The 22336-nt window shown below is 40.3% G+C and overlaps 2 protein-coding genes across 6 annotated transcripts; one reads left to right on the top strand and one right to left on the bottom strand.

The window, feature by feature from the left end:
- Positions 1 to 148: 148 nt before the first annotated feature.
- On the top strand, positions 149 to 13689 carry RB195_010456 (uncharacterized protein; the record flags this gene model as incomplete). 4 transcript variants are annotated; one of them, XM_064191468.1, is made up of 14 exons in its annotated part: positions 149 to 175; positions 288 to 395; positions 451 to 577; positions 4235 to 4349; positions 10317 to 10521; positions 10642 to 10734; positions 11390 to 11531; positions 11627 to 11744; positions 11999 to 12100; positions 12157 to 12247; positions 12305 to 12412; positions 12883 to 12966; positions 13419 to 13543; positions 13614 to 13689. In XM_064191468.1, the coding sequence occupies 14 exons, from the start codon at positions 149 to 151 to the stop codon at positions 13687 to 13689; spliced, it is 1521 nt and encodes a 506-aa protein (XP_064049051.1). The 4 variants fall into 4 exon arrangements, with proteins under 4 accessions (XP_064049051.1, XP_064049053.1, XP_064049050.1 ...); XM_064191467.1 differs by having other exon boundaries at positions 448 to 577; XM_064191469.1 differs by lacking the exon at positions 12305 to 12412.
- Positions 13690 to 13826: 137 nt separating this feature from the next.
- On the bottom strand, positions 13827 to 20063 carry RB195_010455 (uncharacterized protein; the record flags this gene model as incomplete). Of its 2 annotated transcripts, none has more annotated exons than XM_064191465.1 (3): positions 13827 to 13893; positions 16980 to 17098; positions 19899 to 20063. In XM_064191465.1, the coding sequence occupies 3 exons, from the start codon at positions 20061 to 20063 to the stop codon at positions 13827 to 13829; spliced, it is 351 nt and encodes a 116-aa protein (XP_064049048.1). The 2 variants fall into 2 exon arrangements, with proteins under 2 accessions (XP_064049048.1, XP_064049049.1); XM_064191466.1 differs by having other exon boundaries at positions 19899 to 20054.
- Positions 20064 to 22336: the final 2273 nt, after the last annotated feature.

The following is a 22336-nucleotide window of genomic DNA, read 5'->3' as shown; positions in this document are numbered from 1 at the left end:
CGGTCGTACTACTTACACTTATCCGCATTGCCCAATAATACAACTGCTGTTGCAGTGGAAGACGATAGGCTGTAGGCAACCACATCTGCTCACGATCTTTCCGGAGCGAGCAATCGCATCAGAGCATGTCCGCTACACCTTTTAAGTGATGCATCCTCTTCGGCTGGTCACTTATGTAAGGATGTATTAAAGAGGATTTTCTCGTTTATCTGTTTCCTGCTTGAGACTTCGTCGTTCACTGTGCTCGTTGTTTATTACCATTTTTGTTTCCATTTATGATATTGTAGATCCCACCTAAGATGCACAAAAAGTTGTATTGTGGTCGAAACATCCCGTGTGCTCATCTCCCACATTGTTCAGATGCTACAATGACGGAACCAATTTCAGTAATTTCAGTATGTTCCACATAGTTTTTGAGGTGAGAAGAGGAGGTCATGAATTTTGTAGCAGATAGTAGACGACGCATGTACTGAAAACGACGAGGACGGCTATGAGGAGATGGAGGAAGAAGATGAGGAAATACCGCTCTTGGATGACACTCAATCTGTGCTTACTTATGAGGAAGTGGAATCTGCAGGTGAAGTGCACCAAATTCAGTTTCCAGTTTCTTGTTGCGCATGCTTTTGGTGTTTGAAATGGTACTTCCTATTTAGTATTGCTCATGGATAATTCCGTCTCGAGCATCAGCGAGCAAAATCTGAAATATCTTGCGTGGAAATTTAATGTTAGAACGGCTTTCATAGTTGCGGAAGAACAAGCAACGATTTGTCACTCTTATCAAGAACAGTGACGCAAGGCTTCTCGTTTCAAACAAACAAACAACTTGCTTTAAGAGGTCAGAATACATTTAAAGAAGGCTAAGAAAAGTGAATGTGCATGAGGTGGTATGTAGAAATATTTGTAAGCAGTATCTAGATTAAAAAAACAAACTTGACACATTGGCTAGCTCCCGCAAGCCATTGTATAGATCACTTACACGTTTGTAAACCTAAGACGATTCTGAATTGAAGTGAACGTGGTGGCGCATCCCAAGCGGATTGATTAACGTCAGACACTTTATCTTTTTATCGTTTTATTAAGATCTAAACCAACAAACACTAGCTCAACTCTATCCAGATCCAAGGATTTACATTGCCATTAATTTCTTCTCCATTTCTGGAACTGAAGGCTCTATATTCAAACATTTTAGTCCGGTTATTGAAAAAATCTTAGAGATAAAAACGAAGGGTGCATACTTGTTTTTGCTGGGTTAATTAGTCAGTATCGACTTAATTATTAAAGGCATCACCCCACGAATCTGAGGTGGTACGGATTTCAGGTGGTGTATTCGTATACGGCATAGTATTTAGATAATGGAGAGGGGGTGATCCCGTCCATTTCTTCTTAATTGACGTAAAAAACGACCCGGAAGATGCGGCGCGTGCACAAGACTGGCGCGCTTCAATCGAACTCGTTGTGGAAAATAGCGCCCCGGAACGCTCGAAGCCGCACCTTCCGGGCGGTCTTTACGACAATAAGGAAGAAATGGACGGAATCACCCTCTTCCCCATAATCTAAGATACGATACGACCGTATACGAATACTCCACCTCAGATTCGTGGGGTGATGTCTTTAATTTGTACTTGAGAATATCCGTGAAGGAAAGTGTACTACAGCATCCACAAAATGCCATATGTACGAAGCAATCAAATTTAATTTTCAATCAGCTGAATGCTATAACCTTAATAAAAGTACCGCCCTCCATCATCTACCCATCCATTGTTCTTGGATTTGTTCGACTAAGCTCCAGCTTCTATAGGTCTGTGTCGCATGTGAAAGTTATGTGGTGATTTCTTCAAACTCGAAGAATGCGACACGCATAATATTTTTTGAAAGACTTCCTGAAGAAATCTTGGCAATATAGTTGACAATCTTTCAAGTGTATTGCTCATGGAGCTCAGTCATTTACGTCTCTTTTCTTGTTGTTGTTGAAATGTATCACCTTAATTTTACTAGATTATCAACGTACCACCTAATTTTATTTTCTTACAATTGCATGAAGCAGGACACTTCTAGCATCATCCTTACGGTGACGTTCATTCTGTTGCTTTTGGTGGCCCTGCCCGTATTTCCCACCTAAGTGCGAATCTTTCAAGTTTGTGAATTCTACAACAACGACTGTAAAGGATAAAGAGTCTGGCGTTAATCAATCCGCTTGGGATGCGCCACCACGTTCACTTCAATTCAGAGTCGTTTAAGGTTCACGAACGTGCAACCAGCCTATGCAGTTACTTGCGGGGGCTAGCCGGTGTGTCAAGTCAGTGTTCTTATCCTTTCATACAACTCTGGTACCAATTTATCGACCCCGGAGGGATGAGGGGCTTGGCGAGAACGAGGGTGGATTCGAACCTCCGACCGATCGTGAAGGCAGCGGAACGTCTAACCGCTACACTACACTCGCCCTAATAGCGATTGTATTAGAGGGGATGAAAGGGTGGAGGATGGTCTTCTTCGGGAGGATCGTGTTCCGTTTACACGCTTGATCCTAGTGGATACCCAAAGATATGTGATGTTACGGCAGCAAAACCTCGTTCTGCAGCAATGTACAATTTTGATCTTCCTTGTTGTCACTTTGAGCGAAGAGGATGCAACGTTCAAACGCGTAAGAGTCCTCGGAGGCAGCATGCCAAGAGTCTGGACTGGTGGAGGAGTAGGTGAAAAAGGGCTAGAGAATGAGTTGTAGATTGCGGGATCCGAGGAGGTTCCGCTCGTTCATCGCCAATCGTCGTAAAAAAAAAGGCGTGGGAATCACTTTAGTTCCTATGAGGTACGTTAGAACGCTCCTCTATGTACACGTTTCCGGTCCCTCAACAGCCTATTTATTGGCTTTAGTTGAATAGGTTGGTGAGAAAACCTAATTAATTTGTCGATTGTCAAATTCTAGCAAGATCCAAGATTGTTAACTAATTTTATTACGGCTATTTCGGCGTCGCCGCCTTCGTGAGTGTCTGGAAAGACAGATAATTTGTAACATATCCTCTCAAATGTCTCATCCAGAGGAAGTCATCATTCCCTTAGATGTTACATCCAAAATCGAAACCAAAAGAGTCCAAATCTTTGTACTTACCTAAGCAGCCGCGTTCACATGATATTAGCGGACTCACACTTGAAAAATCGCCCGCTGATACTAATTAGGATGCGACTCGCATATGATCCAGCAGATCAAAACCTGCAAAGGTCTTGATACAGAGTCACGTTGGTCACGGCTACGCACTCTTCCTTTCTATTAATTTTTGGACTTTTAGCATTTATACAAAATGCCTCCAAAGTTCTGCGAGCCACAATTTCGGGTTCGTACGATAGAATCGTGTCAGCTTTGCAGAAAGGTGCATTTTCATAACATTTTCTGCGATGAGTTCGAGAGGCGTTGCTGCGTTCGAATGTTTCATCCAATCTAGATGTTCTTTAATACGAACACAAAGAGGTCGCTTTGTTTCACCAATATATCGTTTATTATTTCGTTTTTTAAAGCGTTTTTTCTTAAAGCAAGATTAGGAGATTGAGCGGGGTCAAGTTCATACTCGTCATCTACACTCGGAACTCTAGATTTGCCCGCAGAGACCTCGACATTGTCACTTTCGTGACACGCTGCCTTTAACAATGGACGACTTTCTCGACTCCAAATGTTTGAGAGGCTCTTTACTAGTAAGACATTACTTTACAACTTTTGTGTTGCAACCCAAAGGGGTAGTGTGTGATTCCAAATTTTACATACTTCTCATCCGCAAATGTCTGCTGCTTGTTGGGTTGGGATATTGTCGCTCATATTATATTCTCCTATTATTATTATGTCATATTATTTACTATTTATATTTATTTATATTACTTATATCTATTTATATTATATTTTTTCTTACACTTTTTCAAAATGAATAGTGGATCTTTGCAACAAAAGATCGGTGCTACGTTTGAAACAGCTCATTTCTAGTTCGTTCCACTGATTTTTTTTTTGCTTTGATCATTATTGTTGTAAATCTTCGCTAACACTACAAAGTATCAGAAAGGTTAATTTAACAAGAGGTCTTGGTACTACATGACTAGCATGTTGTGTGTAGTACAGCCATAACTTTACCAAGTTTTGTTCATCTTTATTCGTGAGAACTACGTGTTTGTTTCACTAGTTGTATTTCACATCTTATCACTTTTAAAAATACTTTTAAGTATGGTGCCGCAGTATCCTTCAAGGGCTTTTCAGGTACTAGAAAATCATTACCTTTGACAACTCCACATTGCATTGTCTGCTGTCGAACACCTACTCCAAAAGTACGGTTATTCAAATGGCCTGAAGATCGGAATCTGCGAAAGTCATGGTTTGTTGCCATTTGTGACTACGACAGTACTGTTGATCCAACTTTATTGATTTTATTGCTATTTGTAACGAGTAACTCCACGAAACGCGTGTGACGCCTTCATTTGACGAAGAAGTTGGACACTGGAGATTTGCCTTCGTTTGGATTACACCTGCAGCAGTTGCGTTGGCCTTATCAACTCTGCTGCGAACCGAGACACACACACACACAAAACGTGAATTCTGAGACGCCTGGATTTTCATATTTATACCAGTCTGAACGTCCGGCTAAAGCCGGACTTCAGACTCTGTGGTGTTTGTTTCGCTTGCTTCACTAATCAACGAAAATTAATATTAGTGGCATTTTTTTTTTTGTGAAATTAGACTTGTGTATTTCTAACAATCTTCCTTCATCTTTTTTATTGTAACTAAAGGCGAAAGATTTCATAGTCTACTTTCTAAACGCGTCACTTCTACATTTGGAGAACATTCAAACTTTAGCTTCTAACATTCCTTACCAATATATTATAGACGAAATTTAAAAGCATTACCCGAAAGATGGGTTTCCCTGCTGTTTCCCCTCAACAGTTATCAAAGAGTGATGTTTTAGCATGTAGTGACGTGGATGACATCATCGTACTGATAAAGATAACGTCCCACGTGAGATCACATAAACATCCTGCTACTACTTAAGCAGCCGTTTGCATGCGGGTTTCCACTTTCTGAGGACGACATGCTACCAACTTGCCAACATGCTATACATACATACATACATACATACATACATACATACATACATACATACATACATACATACATACATACATACATACATACATACATACATACATACATACATACATACATACATACATACATACATACATACATACATACATACATACATACATACATACATACATACATACATACATACATACATACATACATACATACATACATACATACATACATACATACATACATACATACATACATACATACATACATACATACATACATACATACATACATACATACATACATACATACATACATACATACATACATACATACATACATACATACATACATACATACATACATACATACATACATACATACATACATACATACATACATACATACATACATACATACATACATACATACATACATACATACATACATACATACATACATACATACATACATACATACATACATACATACATACATACATACATACATACATACATACATACATACATACATACATACATACATACATACATACATACATACATACATACATACATACATACATACATACATACATACATACATACATACATACATACATACATACATACATACATACATACATACATACATACATACATACATACATACATACATACATACATACATACATACATACATACATACATACATACATACATACATACATACATACATACATACATACATACATACATACATACATACATACATACATACATACATACATACATACATACATACATACATACATACATACATACATACATACATACATACATACATACATACATACATACATACATACATACATACATACATACATACATACATACACATACATACATACATACATACATACATACATACATACATACATACATACATACATACATACATACATACATACATACATACATACATACATACATACATACATACATACATACATACATACATACATACATACATACATACATACATACATACATACATACATACATACATACATACATACATACATACATACATACATACATACATACATACATACATACATACATACATACATACATACATACATACATACATACATACATACATACATACATACATACATACATACATACATACATACATACATACATACATACATACATACATACATACATACATACATACATACATACATACATACATACATACATACATACATACATACATACATACATACATACATACATACATACATACATACATACATACATACATACATACATACATACATACATACATACATACATACATACATACATACATACATACATACATACATACATACATACATACATACATACATACATACATACATACATACATACATACATACATACATACATACATACATACATACATACATACATACATACATACATACATACATACATACATACATACATACATACATACATACATACATACATACATACATACATACATACATACATACACACACACATACATACATACATACATACATACATACATACATACATACGGAGAAAGCACTCATTATGTGACAACAGTTTGGGAGAAAGCAGGAGGATTACCCATACTTTGGGTATTGCTCTCAAATTGTGTCTATATTATGTTGGTACCAGAGGAGAGTTTGAAGCTGAAGTTCGGATACTTTTTGAATGTAGAAATTACGCTAACAGAAAGAGAACTGTGAAATTTCTCGCCTAAATTTGCAAAAAAAGAAAGGTTTTTTTTTTGCAGAAGATGCCACTACTATTAATTTCTATTGATCAATGATCGGGAGTGAGGGGAACATCACAGAAAGTCTGGACGTTCGGTTCTCTTTTATTTGTACAGTAACTCTTCAATCTTTTGACGGGGTTTGCGAAAACGGTAGGAACAAACAAAAATTTAGCAATATAAAATTCCTGTATATAGCAGCAGAAGATCAAATGGTCATCATGAAATCATTTATAATGCGGAACAGTACGCTGACAGAAAAGTTGGAAAATGACCTACAGTAGGCAGAAATAAACGCATTAAAAAACAAAAGATCTAGACCTTTGATTTGAGGTCCATCATTGCCACTTTGTCTCTAGGTCTCATATGATATGTCTTGTTATGAGGATATCTGCGTTGTCCCTTAAAGTTTCATGGTTCTTATAGTTAAACAAGTATACTGCTATTGAAGAAACTTTGTGTCCAAGTATTTCCCTGCTTTTCCATCGAATCCATGTATTTTTGTTGTGTTCTATTTTGTTAGAAATGCTCTCCGATTGCATCAGATCATGAACTTCATGAACTATTAATGTAGCAGGAGTAATTACCGATAGTAGAAATCAAGCTACAGCCAAGATTGTTAACAAACTTTATTACGGCTAACGTTTCGGCGTTGTCGCCTTCGTCAGAGCCTGGAAAGTAAGAACATTTACACTATATCCTCTCAAATGCCTCATCTAGAACAAGTCATCATCACCTAAGATATTACACCCGGAAACAAAACCAAAAGAGCCCAGATCGTTGCGCCTACCTCAGTAGCCGCGTTGCCGTGATGTTAGCGGATATCCGCGTGGTGCAATCGCTCCGCTAATACTAATTAGGATGCGACCCACATATGACCCCGTAGATCAAAACCTGCAAAGGTCTTGATACAGAGTCACGTTGGACACGGCTAAGCACTCTTCCTTTCTATTCATTTTTGGATCTTTTGCATTTATCCAAAACGCTTCTAAAGTTCGGCGAGCTATAATTTCGGGTTCGTACTATAGTATCGTGACAGTTATGCAGAAAAGAACATTTTTATGACATTGTCTGCGGTGGGCTCCGAAGAGGGTTGCTGCATTCGATTGTTTAATCCCATTTAGATGTTCTTTAATGCGAACACAAAGAGATCGCCCTGTTTCGCCGATGTATTGGTCCCCACATGCTTTGCACGAAATTAGATAGACTACACCAGGGACCAGTCGCCTTCCTTCCCGAATGGGCATATTACACAGTCTAGAGTAAGACAGAAGCTACCGTACATACTATTTCGAACTAATTGCTTCTTGAGATTTGTTGGAGGTATTTCCACAATTCTCGCTTGGTCCTCGATTCCGCATTTCACCAGACTAGCCTGTATAGCTTCACTCAAGTCGTCGGTTATGAAGGGCAGGCAGAAATTGATCTTATCCGAGTCAAACGTTGTAGAGTATTCTCGCTGCGCACCAAGATCTGGCCTACGCGCTACATTACCAGTGTAACCGTTAGAATTCGCGATACGTTGCGCTAGGTTGATCGCATCGATCCGCTCCTGGACATCTGATGTTACCCTTACGGCTGTCCTAAACATGTTTTTAATCACAGATTTCTTAGTTTTCCTATGATGAGCGGGAAGACAATGAACTAAAATGTTCTCATTGCTAGGTATTCGGAACCATCGTGTCTTCTATTCACCATTGGACCACTGTATTTGTACATTAAGGAAGGACAGCTAATTTTTTGGGGTTTTCCCTTGTGAACCGTATATAAGGGGAGTGCTGGTTTAGAAGCTCGAAACAAGTGTTCATCTCGTCTTGAATGGGGCATATAATGTAACAGTCATCAATGTAACGGCAGTACAGGAAAGGTTTTCGTTCCAGAATGGGGTGTACTATTTTAGACATGAATACAACGGCTAGTGTGGGAGCTAATCGCCCCACGGCCCATCCCCTAATACCTGTCTATAATAGTGTCCAGCCCAACGAAAAATGGAGCACTTTAAGCACTTATCCAGGGGCGTCACAATTTGTCTTATGGAAAGCCCGTGCAAGTCTAGAGTGTCTCGGTGTTCTACGAGTAGCTCGAACACAACTTGCATTGCAGCGCTGTTTGCAACATTTGTATAGAGCGATGTGACATCGAAAGATTCGATTACGCACCCTTTTTCTGAACGCGCTCTTTGAAGCTGCTCAAGGAACCTGCTGGTGTTGGATAGATGCGCGAGAACGTACTTGAGCAATGGTGTTGAAGTATAGCGTTCAAAAGCCAAGATATTTTATCCGTGGGGCCACCTACATTGTTTATGATAGGACGTACTTTGAATACCTCTGGGTCTTCTGATTGTGTGTTTTTTTTTGTATTTTGTCCAGGAGCGGATCGATGCGATCAACCTAGCGCAATATATCGCGAATTCTAACGGTTACACTGGTAATGTAGCGCGTAGGCCAGATCTTGGTGCGCAGCGAGAATATTCTACAACGTTTGACTCGAATAAGATCAATTTCTGCCTGCCCTTCATAACCGACGACTTGAGTAAAGCTATACGGGCTAGTCTGGTGAAATGCGGAATCGAGGACCAAGCGAGAATTGTGGAAATACCTCCAACAAATCTCAAGAAGCAATTAGTTCGAAATAGTATGTACGGTAGCTTCTGTCTTACTCTAGACTGTGTAATATGCCCATTCGGGAAGGAAGGCGACTGCATGGTCTCTGGTGTAGTCTATCTAATTTCGTGCAAAGCCCGTGGGGACCAATACATCGGCGAAACAGGGCGATCTCTTTGTGTTCGCATTAAAGAACATCTAAATGGGATTAAACAATCGAATGCAGCAACCCCCTTCGGAGCCCACCGCAGACAATGTCATAAAAATGTTCTTTTCTGCATAACTGTCACGATATTATAGTACAAACCCGAAATTATAGCTCGCCGAACTTTAGAAGCGTTTTGGATAAATGCAAAAGATCCAAAAATGAATAGAAAGGAAGAGTGCTTAGCCGTGTCCAACGTGACTCTGTATCAAGACCTTTGCAGATTTTGATCTACGGGGTCATATGTGGGTCGCATCCTAATTAGTATTAGCGGAGCGATTGTACCACGCGGATATCCGCTAACATCACGGCAACGCGGCTACTGAGGTAGGCGCAACGATCTGGGCTCTTTTGGTTTTGTTTCCGGGTGTAATATCTTAGGTGATGATGACTTGTTCTAGATGAGGCATTTGAGAGGATATAGTGTAAATGTTCTTACTTTCCAGGCTCTGACGAAGGCGACAACGCCGAGACGTTAGCCTTAATAAAGTTTGTAAAGCTTGACAGTTGCTTAAATTTAACTATCGACAAGTTGCAATCTCTATGCAAAGATTCAAGGAAGGTCGAACTTTCGCACTTCTGGAGTACTTACCACCTGTCATAAATGCTACCATTATTTCAGGCTTGCTTTCTTTCATTTGGGCCTGGATCATTTGGATGGTTGCAAAGCTTCTTACATATGTAACATTCATTTCGATGCCAATCAATTTCTTTACGAGGGTGATCGCGTGTACTGGCGAAGAGATTCTTTCCCAAGGTTTCGACAACGGCGTAGTATACTTGCTGAACCGTTTCCTTGGGAAGTAACATTCAATGCTGATAAGAGGGTGTGTTTAATTTTTTTTCAAACAATTTCAGGATAGGCGCATATTGCATAACTTTAGTATGTTGCCTTTCTAATTTTTGAATACTGAGTCATTCGCTCTTATATAAGTAATTTTTTAAAGCAAGCATCCCATGAAGCTCAACCACGTCGGCTCAGACGAGAAGTGCAACATGAGTACAAAGTGGCGTTTCGAGAATCTTTCTTCAAAAGCAAGGTATTATTGTGATAGAACTACTTGTTTTCCTAAAGAACTTTTACGATTTGTTATAGAAATCGGTGAAGTGAGAGAAACGGGAGCAATATAAAGCCTTATTGGGTGAAATAAGTACCAAATGATGGTGATAAGGGTGTTCAAATAATTAAATCATTGCAATTCCTTTTTTTGAATACTGAGTCATTCGCGCTTTTCTTTTTCTCGAGTCTTTTTGAGTCGGTTTCACTAGAGTTCGATGAAGCCTAGCAATGAGCTTGCAGTTGGATCGGATTGTCAAAAACGAACTTCGAATTATAAAGTCTAACTGATTATTCTGATAATGGATGAGAAACCGCAAGATCTCTGACAAAAAGTCTGCGTAGTAATTTAGGTCTAACGGTCGGGAGAAGCTGCAGTTCTGTCTGTGAAGTTTATAATCCGATCTTTGCACCTTCGCGCAGTGATGGGAGAGATTGTGAAATGAGCAGAGCTGTGTGATAAGTTTCTTGCTGGAAACGAAGTTGGAAAAGTCCTAATTGATTGGTTCCCTAATATTCCGCCACTAAGCTATTGATTAATAACGACTTTCAAAGGTTAAACATGTGCTTGGCTAAACGGGTATCTAGAACTCTACGAAAAATTCATTGCCTAAGCATTTGACGCCTTTACATTTCAGTCAAAGTCTTCTCACCCAGTCGCTGTTGTTTCTCTACCCGGAAATCCGAACGTCTTTTACGAATTTTCCTACACAAGGACATCATCAGTGGACTCGAGTAAATTCTATTCTTGCCTCAGTTGCAGGAAAGCGAAGATTGACAGTGCGTGTATAGATAGAAGTTGATTTTTGTTACTCTTGACTTTAATTTTATGGAATTGTTATTGTTATGTTAATGTTTTGTGGAGTTTTCTTTAGCAAGGGTGAAAGATGTGATTCGTACCATTCACATCAAAGATGGCATCATTCGAAGTCGCGGTGATCCTTTCTGGGGGCACCACTTTGCTTGTCGTCCTTTCACCTCTGCGGATGTTCAGTATGTGTCTTTTTTTGTTGTGCTATTATTGTTATTATTACTATTATTATTTATTAGTACTAGTTTTGTTGAGCACATTCATTTTTCCACATGCTAGAATAAGTGTGAGCGAGTTCACCGAATCCGACCAAAATCTTCTAATTTCTAGAAAATGTGCGTGGAGTAAGACCACGTGTATCACACACCTCGTACCCGTCGGGCACTGAACTGAAGTTGTACCTTTGATACGTGCATAATTAATACATAATTTACAGTGACGACAATCGTGTAGATGGTTTGCATCTGAATTACTTTGGTTCCCATGATATAAAACATGTTGAAGAGCCTCCATCCCACGAACAACGGTGCCGAGCAAAGTAGAGTATTCTCTGGCTTTTATAATTCTGTTTCACATGGCAGAAAATTGATTCAGGAAACGAAGTTCGATGCAACATATGCAATTCACAACTGACGACCCTTCACTGACACAGTTGCACGGCCAAAACTTTTATAAAAACGATGTGGTAAGAGGGATATATCGTTTCTGATATAACATGTCATATATTAGACGCCGTATTCAGTGGGGTGAACATGGTCCTTTTCAACTGGACAGCACAGAGGGAAAAGCGGATATATGGCAAGTAGGGAAAGAGCGTTATGCGTTACGGCTGATGCGTTTTGATCACCTGGTAGTATATGGTCAGCGTTGACTCTACGCCTGTCATTGTAGAATATATTCAATGTTGACTATCTGTATAGTTGGGTCAAAACGACGCGCACATACAGTTGCGTAAGCAGCTGCGCTCGAAGCGGCGCGGTTGGGATCGTGTAAGTCTGCCCGCAGAGTTCAGAGGCGCGCGAGCGCTTGGCTATTGGCTGTTCACAACAGTGCGCTCAATAAACACTAAAACAACAGAGACTATTCACAAGAGTGCGCTCAATAACCACCGAAATCGCAAAGTCGCCAAACCCCGCGGCTCTGAACTCTGCGGGCAGCCTAAGGATCCTTGCTACCGCCATCCATCTCTGCAGTTTGCGATGCTCCCACCTCGATTCCAACCGCTGTCTGCACCGCTTCGAGCGCAGCTGCTCTGCTTACGCAGTTGTCCGCGCTTCAAGTCGTTTTGACCCGACTACATGTTGTGGTTAGAAGTTGCAGGGCCATAATTCAAGTGAACAAGTCAATGTTTCAAATGGTTCATTTGGCGCAGCTCCATCAAAGCTGATATGGTTTACTCGACAGGTGAGTGGATACAACTCAGCGCTTGTTTTAATTAATCCGCAGTAGTACAAATAACGTGTCTTCCTGACAATCTTCATACAACAGTACTTAGTTTTTGGACCTATTGTTTGTAATATTACAACTCATCTAGTGACGTTGCATTTTTCTACCTTTCAACGTTACTCTGGGATAAGGTTTCGGATACAGTCCACACTTCAGTTAAAGGATAAAGGATAAGGTTACTGGCGTGTCAATCCACTTGGAATGCGCTAACGCATCTTACTGTAGTTCGCAATCGTTGTGGATTTAGAACGCGTGTTGACTATACAACTACACCTTAGTTATATCAGTTAAAATCACCTGTGTAAAAGGAGTGATAGTAACAAGTAAGCACTTCAGGTACCGCCAAAAAATGAAATACCTTTAACAATCAAAATATTTTGGTGTGTTGAGAATTTTAATTAATCATTCAGCGGAGATCTCGACTGCTACCGCAATGCCATCTTTGCCGAAAAGTGGTGGCTTCGACCAAGCTTCTCATACAACATCTTCAACGACACCTGAAATTGTCTCCAAACTGCAGACTATGTGGATCCAAGTATGTGGATTGGAGTCAAACACCTATGCTATGTCAAACACCTGATTGTTTACTATTGATTGGTTTTTAGAATGTCGCCAGATAGCACTGCCCGGGTTCTTCGTGCAAGAAAGTGCTGCAAATGTACCAGAAGCACCAAGAAATAAATATCATACCTTTATCGAAAAATTCATTCGTAACCGTATGTTAGACAACACGTGCATGAACGACCAGCCATATCATGAGATGAGATGTGTGAGATGAATTGAGAAAATTGTAGCAAACTACTCTTCATTCGAAATGATCACATCGGTCCACTGGTTGTGCCAGCCATTCCAGGTGAACGTCCATCGCAAGCAACAATTTTCACCCTTAAAAATGTTCTTACCACCAATCAATCTTTCTTCCAACAGGATTGTTAGGATAACTGGAATTTCTGCATCGCAAAAATATTCTCTGTTAGTTGGACGTATTCTTAAAGGAAATGTAATGATATGGTACGCGCGCAAAATTGAACTATTTCTAATGCGAGGAAGAGAATAAGGTTTTACCTCCAAAAGATCACTGTCAACTTCTAAGTTAAGGCAGCTGCGTTCCTCATCAACATTCAGCAACCAATACATTGCAAGTTCATTGGCAACTCCTACGCTAAATATTGCTGACTTTCTGATTTTTCCCGTTGCAGCACTTTCAGAGTTCTTATGAGAAAATAAAAATAAACATCAAGAGAATAATAATGATCTTAAAATATTGATTGCTTGTTAGGTTAGGGTTTGTAGTCGTCAACGTTTAGGAAGTTAAGGACGTAAGTCCTTTGCCACCGCAAATGCTTCATCGTCCATAAAGAAGTCAGCCAGACAGCACACTCAAAGACAACGTCAAAACGCATACAAGCAGATAGCTTTTCACTACAACTATGACACAACGGTAGATTTGCGACGAAACTTGGACACATCTTTAATTTCATCCACAAATTTCTAAAAGGCAATTTCCTTTTTGTCGCGTGAATTGGAACGAAATTCATCATTGAATCTCGTTACATACATGATGTTGTTACAATCCACGTCCAGCATCAGCAGAGACGGATATCTGTTTCAATTTCTCCTACCAGCAGATGCTACAAAAAAATTCCTTAGGAGAAATGCTTCCTTGGAAGGAAAGCTACAGTGAGGGAGACGTATTGTAATTGCTTGGCGGGCTTGGAGGGCTTGCAGCAGTGGTCTCCACTGCTTCAGGGAAGCTACCGGAACCTTTTTTGTGGTTCATCACTTTTTCTTTCGTATATTAAAGTATGAATAGGGTTTGGTAGTTTTAACAGTCATTTTCCATTATTTTTATCGTCTGTTTGGTGCTTAGGACCCCTCTAAGATTTAACTTAGTAGGGATCCAATTTCCTTCAAATTTTCCGTGTAATTGTACAAGAATAGTGTTTCGTGTGATCGAATTTGTAGTAAAATCCCAGAATTCGTCTTGAAAAAAGGCAAACTGTGCATTTATGCAAAAAGATAAATGAATCCAACTTTTTCAAACTCGATTCCTTGAAGAAATACTCTGGAGTCTATTACGACTACTATTAGTGCACCAAGAAAATCCTTTTTCGCTAGTTCAGTGGTCTCTCCTCATTCCAGAGTATCTCCTTTGAAGACTTCAGTTTGCAGTGATTTATTTCTGCTCATCTTCACTTTTTGTGACCCAACAACAGCAAACACTACTCAGACACAATCACACAAAAAGGCAGAAATTCAGTGCCTACAACTTGATATTGGGGGTGTCCTAACAGCAAAATAAACTACAAAGCTGATAGAAAAGTATATTAGTTAGACTACATAATCCTACTCTTGCCCTGGTATACGAAAAAAAAGCAATGAAAAACTATAGAGCGTAGAGATAATTCAGTGCACGCCTTTGTGAAGGATGCGTCGCGTGAACCCATTACAACACGTTCTAGAACGATTGTAGTCTTCTTGAGCGTATACACCCATGTACCTCGACTGTGACTTAATTAGTACCGCAAGTCCATTAGAACGTATTCCGAAATATATCAGAAATGTCAGTTGGAAGTAAAATATACTAAACCGCCGCAATGCTTATCGAATATCCATGAAGACATGAAGTGCAAGAAAATATGAAGTGCAAACTGCACTAGAACATACTTCTCGATAAAGTGTGAGGATTGGGACCCTTGTAATTTCTTCACAGACAGTAATCGCACTAGCTACTATTAGAGGTAGTTACTTTTTTTTGTAATTAACGATGTTGGGGTTCTAGCACGACCACGCCTATGTATTGATAAAACCCTTACATCGTCAATTTCGCGGTGTGGTGCCTTTAAGGAGCTTTTTCGTCGATAAAGAGGATTTCTTACGCATAGGTAGACTTACATCGAAGCCAGGCCGGAAAAGATCTTGTGCTGCTGCTTTGTATTTCCTTCTGAATAGAGCCATAGGGAGATGACTACCAGAGTGGATACGAAACTTCCTCCAAGAAGTAAGCACGCACATGGTCATTTCTGTATAACTTCTGTTACGCGTGTTATCCACTTGATGAGGAAGCATGCTATTAGAGGTGGCTTTTCACAGCATGAACAAATTATGTGACAAAAATTACGTAGGATAAACGGAAGTCTTTGTACTGAAATACCATTATTGGCTCATAAACTCAAAGCTTCACATTCTCCTTTAGGAGAGCTCATCACAAGCTTTGCTAAGAGAATCCCTAAATGTATGTCATAGTGACTGTTTTACCACAGAAATCCGGCGTCATAGAATTCGGACCATTAGAAGTGTTCTGGATAACAGTAAAAAGTCAGAAAATGAACATTGCATTCATCACGATCAAGTGCCGGCTCAGCGCAGACAGCGCTATGAATCGCGGTCTGGGGACCACTTCACTGACGCTAAAACGTTCCCGGGGGTCAGAGCTGGCCTGTTTTGAAGCCAAACAGACATCTGGAATAAGCACTAACAAATTTGCACCTCGAATATTCACAGTTCAACATTGGGAGCTCTTGCGCTCCATTAGAAGTGTTCTGGATAACAGTAAAAAGTCAGAAAATGAACATTGCATTCATCACGATCAAGTGCCGGCTCGGCGCAGACAGCGCTATGAATCGCGGTCTGGGGACCACTTCACTGACGCTAAAACGTTCCCGGGGGTCAGAGCTGGCCTGTTTTGAAACCAAACAGACATTTGGAGTAAGCACTAACAAATTTGCACCTCGAATATTCACAGTTCGACACTAGAAGCTCTTGCGCAATGTGACGAAACTTTTGAGATTGTAAGCAGTAGACGGCTTGGACGAAAGCCAAATCGGCAAACTTTATTTCTGAGCAAAGATCTCCGCCAATTTTGTTCTAGGTTCTAGCCGTTTACTTAAACTCTGTTCTTCACTTTGTCAAGGCCCAAAGGCAGTCGAAACGGACGCTTGTAGTCCATTTCTTATTTTTTTCTCGTATACCTGTTCACAGTGCGGTCGATTGAGCGGTGCACGTCTCTGAACTCGACTCCATCAATAACGAATGTCCAAACATTGTCACAATACCGATACGTCACCAATTTATCAGCTTTGAATTGGACCTAAACGAGACGTATTTGGCCACATATAAATCAAGGAAAATGTAGAGCAAATGTATTACTCGTAGCATCCAATTCGTAAGAAGCTGATGACTGTATATAGTCGAGTCAAAACGACCTGAAGCTTGTTGAAAATGCGTATGCGGCTACGCTCGAAGCGCACTGGCGGTAGCGGTCGTTATCGAGAGGCGAAACCCTCGCTTGATACAGTCAGGTTGGGGGGATGATTATGGTCCTAACTCGATGGCAGCCACTAGTTGCATCGCGTCATTTCGGACAGAGGCGCTTTTTCAGTTATCCCATTCATCCGGTAGTTTTAGGCAGAGTGTAGTCACTCCGTCATTGTATTATTCTATTGTTATCTATTCTATTAATGTTCTATTCTTTCGGAGCAGGCTTGGTATGACTTATAAAAGGATTGCTATCTATCTAAGCAAAGGTAGTAATTCCCTCTTCTGCTTCTTTTTTCTTTTTATTTCTCCCTTTCCCTTTTCCTTCTCTCTCGCAACAGTTACAGCAAGAAGCGGGAGAAGCGAACTATAAAAGCTTTTATACAAGTGCACAGAATCCACTTGACACTGGAACGAAGTCATGGGCAATAGTTGTATCCAAGCGGGTAGTTGGGAAAAAACCTTCCTGATAACTGATAAATGAATCAAATAGTATAATATAGCAAATATTGATGGTGCTACAATGGATATCAATATAAAGTGCCGCAAGTGAAATAAAAATATGTAATATAATATAGACGCCACTGATAGCTCACTGTAAGGATTAGAGGTAAGTCAGTATATATGTGCTCATGTAAATTGAAAAGAGAGGAAGCGCTCAACTTGTATTCTACGACACAATTCATTTTCTGACAGTGATTACAAACGGTCTGAAGTTCGATCCCCGCAAGAACCATTATTTTTGGAAGATGGAAAAAACAGCTGAAACCGAGGGAGAACACGTTTTAAAACAATTTTCGCACCATTTCTTCCTATTTACAAACAGCTTTACTCATCGACCATGGAAACTAACAGTTGAGAGGTCGATCAACGCCGGAATTTTTCCATTTATGCAAAATAAAAAAAACAACTGATACCGACGCATATCACATTCTAAAGGGGGCGCCCGTTAGGTACCCGCAGCCGCCGCAACAGCCGATCATTAGGGAAAACGACTGGTAACGGCGATCGTTAATTGCGCTGCGCACCGTCAGCAGAGCGCTGCGCTGCGTTTGCCTCATGCTCCGCCCATCACATTCTTCATCAGCGACTCTCATCGTCTAATGAGGTACGAAACATGCTTCGCAGGGGCACGCTATCTCTGCTATTGCCTCCGTATGGAGTATCGATCGTTTACGTATAAAGATATATCGAAGGACCGCACACGAGACACCAGAAACAGGAAATAAATGTACGTTTTATTTGCGTAAAGCAAAAAAAAGTCGAAATTTCACAAACTAATGCAGTATCTTACAAGGATTTAATAGTCTGTATAAATACAAATCTACATCCATATCTTCCATACAGTTTTTCCAGTCACACATCTACATATTTCAAAAACTAGGTTCTCGGTTCTACACCTTTTCACTTTTATTTTGGAACGTTTTCAATACTCAGCTAGCTATGTTTGCATTTGCTTTACAAAAACAAATTTTCAAAAAAAAAAAAACTATAAATTTTCTACGTTTTTGCTTGATTTTTAGCATTTTCATTTTCTACGTTTTTTCCACTTTCTACGTTGCTGCGTTGCTGCCTTTTTGTTCTTCGAACCTTCCTAGAAGTCACCTCTATCGCAATTATTGCAAAAACGGTACAAGACCTTAGTGATGTGGTAATGGATGGGCGTAGCTTGCAGATCACAGCTAGCCTAAAATATGCCTGCTCTAGCCTACCGACAGCCTCTTCTTCAAGAACTTATTCGGTTGCGGATAATCGGTTGAGGGTACGTCCGCCCGCCGGTGGAAGATGGAAGTTGATGTTTAAGTGACGGTTCAGTGTGAAGAGACACTTAGTTGTTAAGTTGCAGTGGTAAGGGGAAGAGGACGAACCAAATTCCAAAAAAAAGAATTCATCCATTATCAGAGAAAGGAATCTGTAGTATTTCTAGAGGAACAGATGAAAACAACCACAAGCAATAAAGGATAAAGGATAAAGAATCTAGTGTTAATTAATCCGCCTAGGATGCGCCACGACCTTCACTTTAATTCAGAATCGTTTGATGTTCACGAATGTGTAACGGAACGTGGGCTATACAATGACTTGCGGGGGCTAGAAGATGTGTCAAGTCCGTGTTTTTATCCTTTTGTCCTCCCAGACAAGTCTGGTAACAATTTATCAAGAATTTATCATGAATGGTTCCTGAAGATTTAACGACGTACATTGGCGTTTGGTGTGCTCAAAGGAAACTATGAGAAGAGTATTAGTGTCTTCACATATTTAACTGAAATTCTCAATGTTCTTTGTCTGTGTCGACCGCTACTGAATATGCTACCGAAGCAGCGTGACTGGAACATTCGTATTGAGGAGTACGTCAATGGCCACTACGTATCAGCCCTACGTTTAATGTCTATGAATATATTCGAGTGCCCATCTTCATACTTTATCGGAAATTATTTTCAAGTGCAGCAATCGATTACTACCTCCTTTTACATTTGTCTGAGATGACAAACCTGGGATGCATGCAAACCGATCGAAAACTCGGGATATAAATCGTAGATACAGTTAAAATATAATAATATAAATAGTAGCATAGATGTGATTCTTGTAGAAATTGATACCATTGTTTGCACGTGACAAAATAGAAAAGTGCTCACCTTATTTTTCACTCGAAACGCAAGTGCTTTGTTGATATTCTTATCGAACGTAGTGAGCACTTTCATGGCTAGAGGCCTAGTAATGAGACCCTCTTCAACAAATTCTTCCAAAGTTCGATTCAACGCCGTGCCAAGCGTCGTCTCCCTATACATCATATATGCCATTTTAGCTCAACTGGATCCCGCTGGAAAAATGTGAGTAACTCTAAAAGAAAGGAAATGATATAACTTCTATTACAACTATACGAACTATACTACTTGTGAGCAAAACATGATTGAAGCCTCCCACCTTTTCACTGTTATCGTAATAAGTCGATGAAATCATTTTAAAAAAAATGACCAAACGAGGATGCCATAAGGTGCTTAGGTACGCAGAACCGCGACTGGGTAGAACGTAGTTGGGGGGAGGCACTCAGTGGCGCCCTTATTTCTCGAATTGAATAATTAAATCATCGGGGCCCTAAAGCCTAAGCATTAGTCTTTTAGGATCTATGACATGTAAGCTAAAGCTACTAAGAGAAAAAAGTAAGAGCGTCGAGAAATATGCGCGCCACTAAGTACACCCCTCCCCAACTAAATTTTCCCTCTAAGACTTGTAGCAAGCAAGCTATTCAATAAACTAACTATTGGGGAAGAAAACAAAGAAGAAGCATGAACTGTTCAAAGTGAGCACAATTATAGTCGATGCAACCCTTCAAACGGGATATAAGATGCCGACCCATGAGCAGTTCTCACGTTTCACAGTTGGAGAATGACTAGAATTCCCGAAATGATCGGGAACCTAATCAAAGTCTTGCTATAGATTTGCCGAAAACGGAAAATCCTCACTATTCTCTAGGTAATTAAAGGTATCACCCCACGAATCTAAGGTGGTACGGATTTCAGGTGGAGTATTCGTATACGGGATAGTAGATTATTTAGAGGGGGGTGATTCCCTCCATTTCTTCCTAATTGCCGTATAAAACGGCCCGGAAGATGCGGCGCCACACAAGGCTGGCGCGCTCCCGTCGAACTTCTTGTAGAAAATAGTGCGTGGAAGAACCCAAATATGATCTTCTAATAGGACCGAAGACTCGTGAATGCTGCACGATATAGATATACAGCAGTCCTTGAATGTATTAAGGTGGTCCGAAAGTCCTGCAACAAACGTCACACTTTTTCCAAACAATAACAATTTTATTATCCATAGATATCAATCAAGAAAATAATGATTATCACTATCCACTACATATGTGCAACGTTTCGCTAGATTATCAACTCCACAAATCAGAACTCTGGCGGCTGCAAATGGAAGAAGCGCGAAATCTCATTTTCCAGCTCTTTCTGGTCATCGAATTTTTCCTCTCATAGATGCATCACCAGTCCCCGAAACGAATGGTAGTCAAATGGCCCAAGTAAGAAGAATAAGCAGGGTGCGGTAGAACTTCTCAACCAAACTCGGCAATTTTCTGGTGAGTAATTTTTGCTTAATCAGTAGCAGTGTCATGAAGTGAAGCAACATGACCAATTTTCTTATGCTTCAGGCGAACTGAGCTTACAGGATTTCTTTGGAATACCACCAACAGAGCAGCAAAATCTTCTTTTCGTGCAATCCTCCTTTCGACTCTTTCGGATCTGGCTCACCACGCGGGAGGCAACTTTTTTTGCCGTGTGATGATTAAAATACAAAACCCAACTCTCATCTCCTGCAATGATTTCGCGGAGAAAGTCCTGCCTCTGTGGGCGCAGAAGCAAAGACTTCTGACCTTTACTCACTCTTGTCGTCAGCTAGGAGTCACTCAATTCGTGGAGGACCCAAATCGAGAACACTTTTCTGGAACCCATTGAAGATGCCTGACGATTGCTGTAGGGTTGCGTCCAAGTGTCGTCGACACTCCACGTGTGATACAATTGGGCTTGTCCCTTAGAGCGTAACGTAAAACTTCATCATACCGGTCAGTCGGGCGTTCCAGAGGGTGGCCGAATTTCAAGGGAAATATCTTCTGACTAGAACCGTCGGAATTAAAGGACGACAGTCCAGCAGTCCAGTTCTTGAACGCAGCACAGATCTACACGACGCGATATAATATGACCGGTAGCGTCGCATGTATTGTGGCGTTGCAGAAGTTCATGGCACACGATGGTTCAGATTTGACTTTCGTTTATTGAAGTCATGGTTGAACACCAGTGAAATTCTCATATAGTCTTCTGGTGTAAGCTTCTAGTACATTGATAGCAAGCCGTCCTTAGGAAAATCTATAAACAAGCGCGAAACTGCGCGCGCCATCTGCTTCCCCCCCCCCCCCCAAACGCCACACTATCACGCTCTTCGAGTATCGAGTATTGGGATGAGACGTGATTAAACGGCGGGAAACAGCATCAGTTGCACTCGAGCGATGGCGGAGAAGGGCTGGGACCCAGAGCCGTAGGTAAGGGGACATGCTTAGGTTAAGTTTCCT

This window comes from Necator americanus, chromosome III (assembly GCF_031761385.1).
Source record: "Necator americanus strain Aroian chromosome III, whole genome shotgun sequence".
NCBI classification, from domain to species: Eukaryota; Metazoa; Nematoda; class Chromadorea; order Rhabditida; family Ancylostomatidae; genus Necator; species Necator americanus.
Note: the sequence above shows the minus strand (reverse complement) of the source record. Positions and strands in the feature narration are given on the sequence as shown.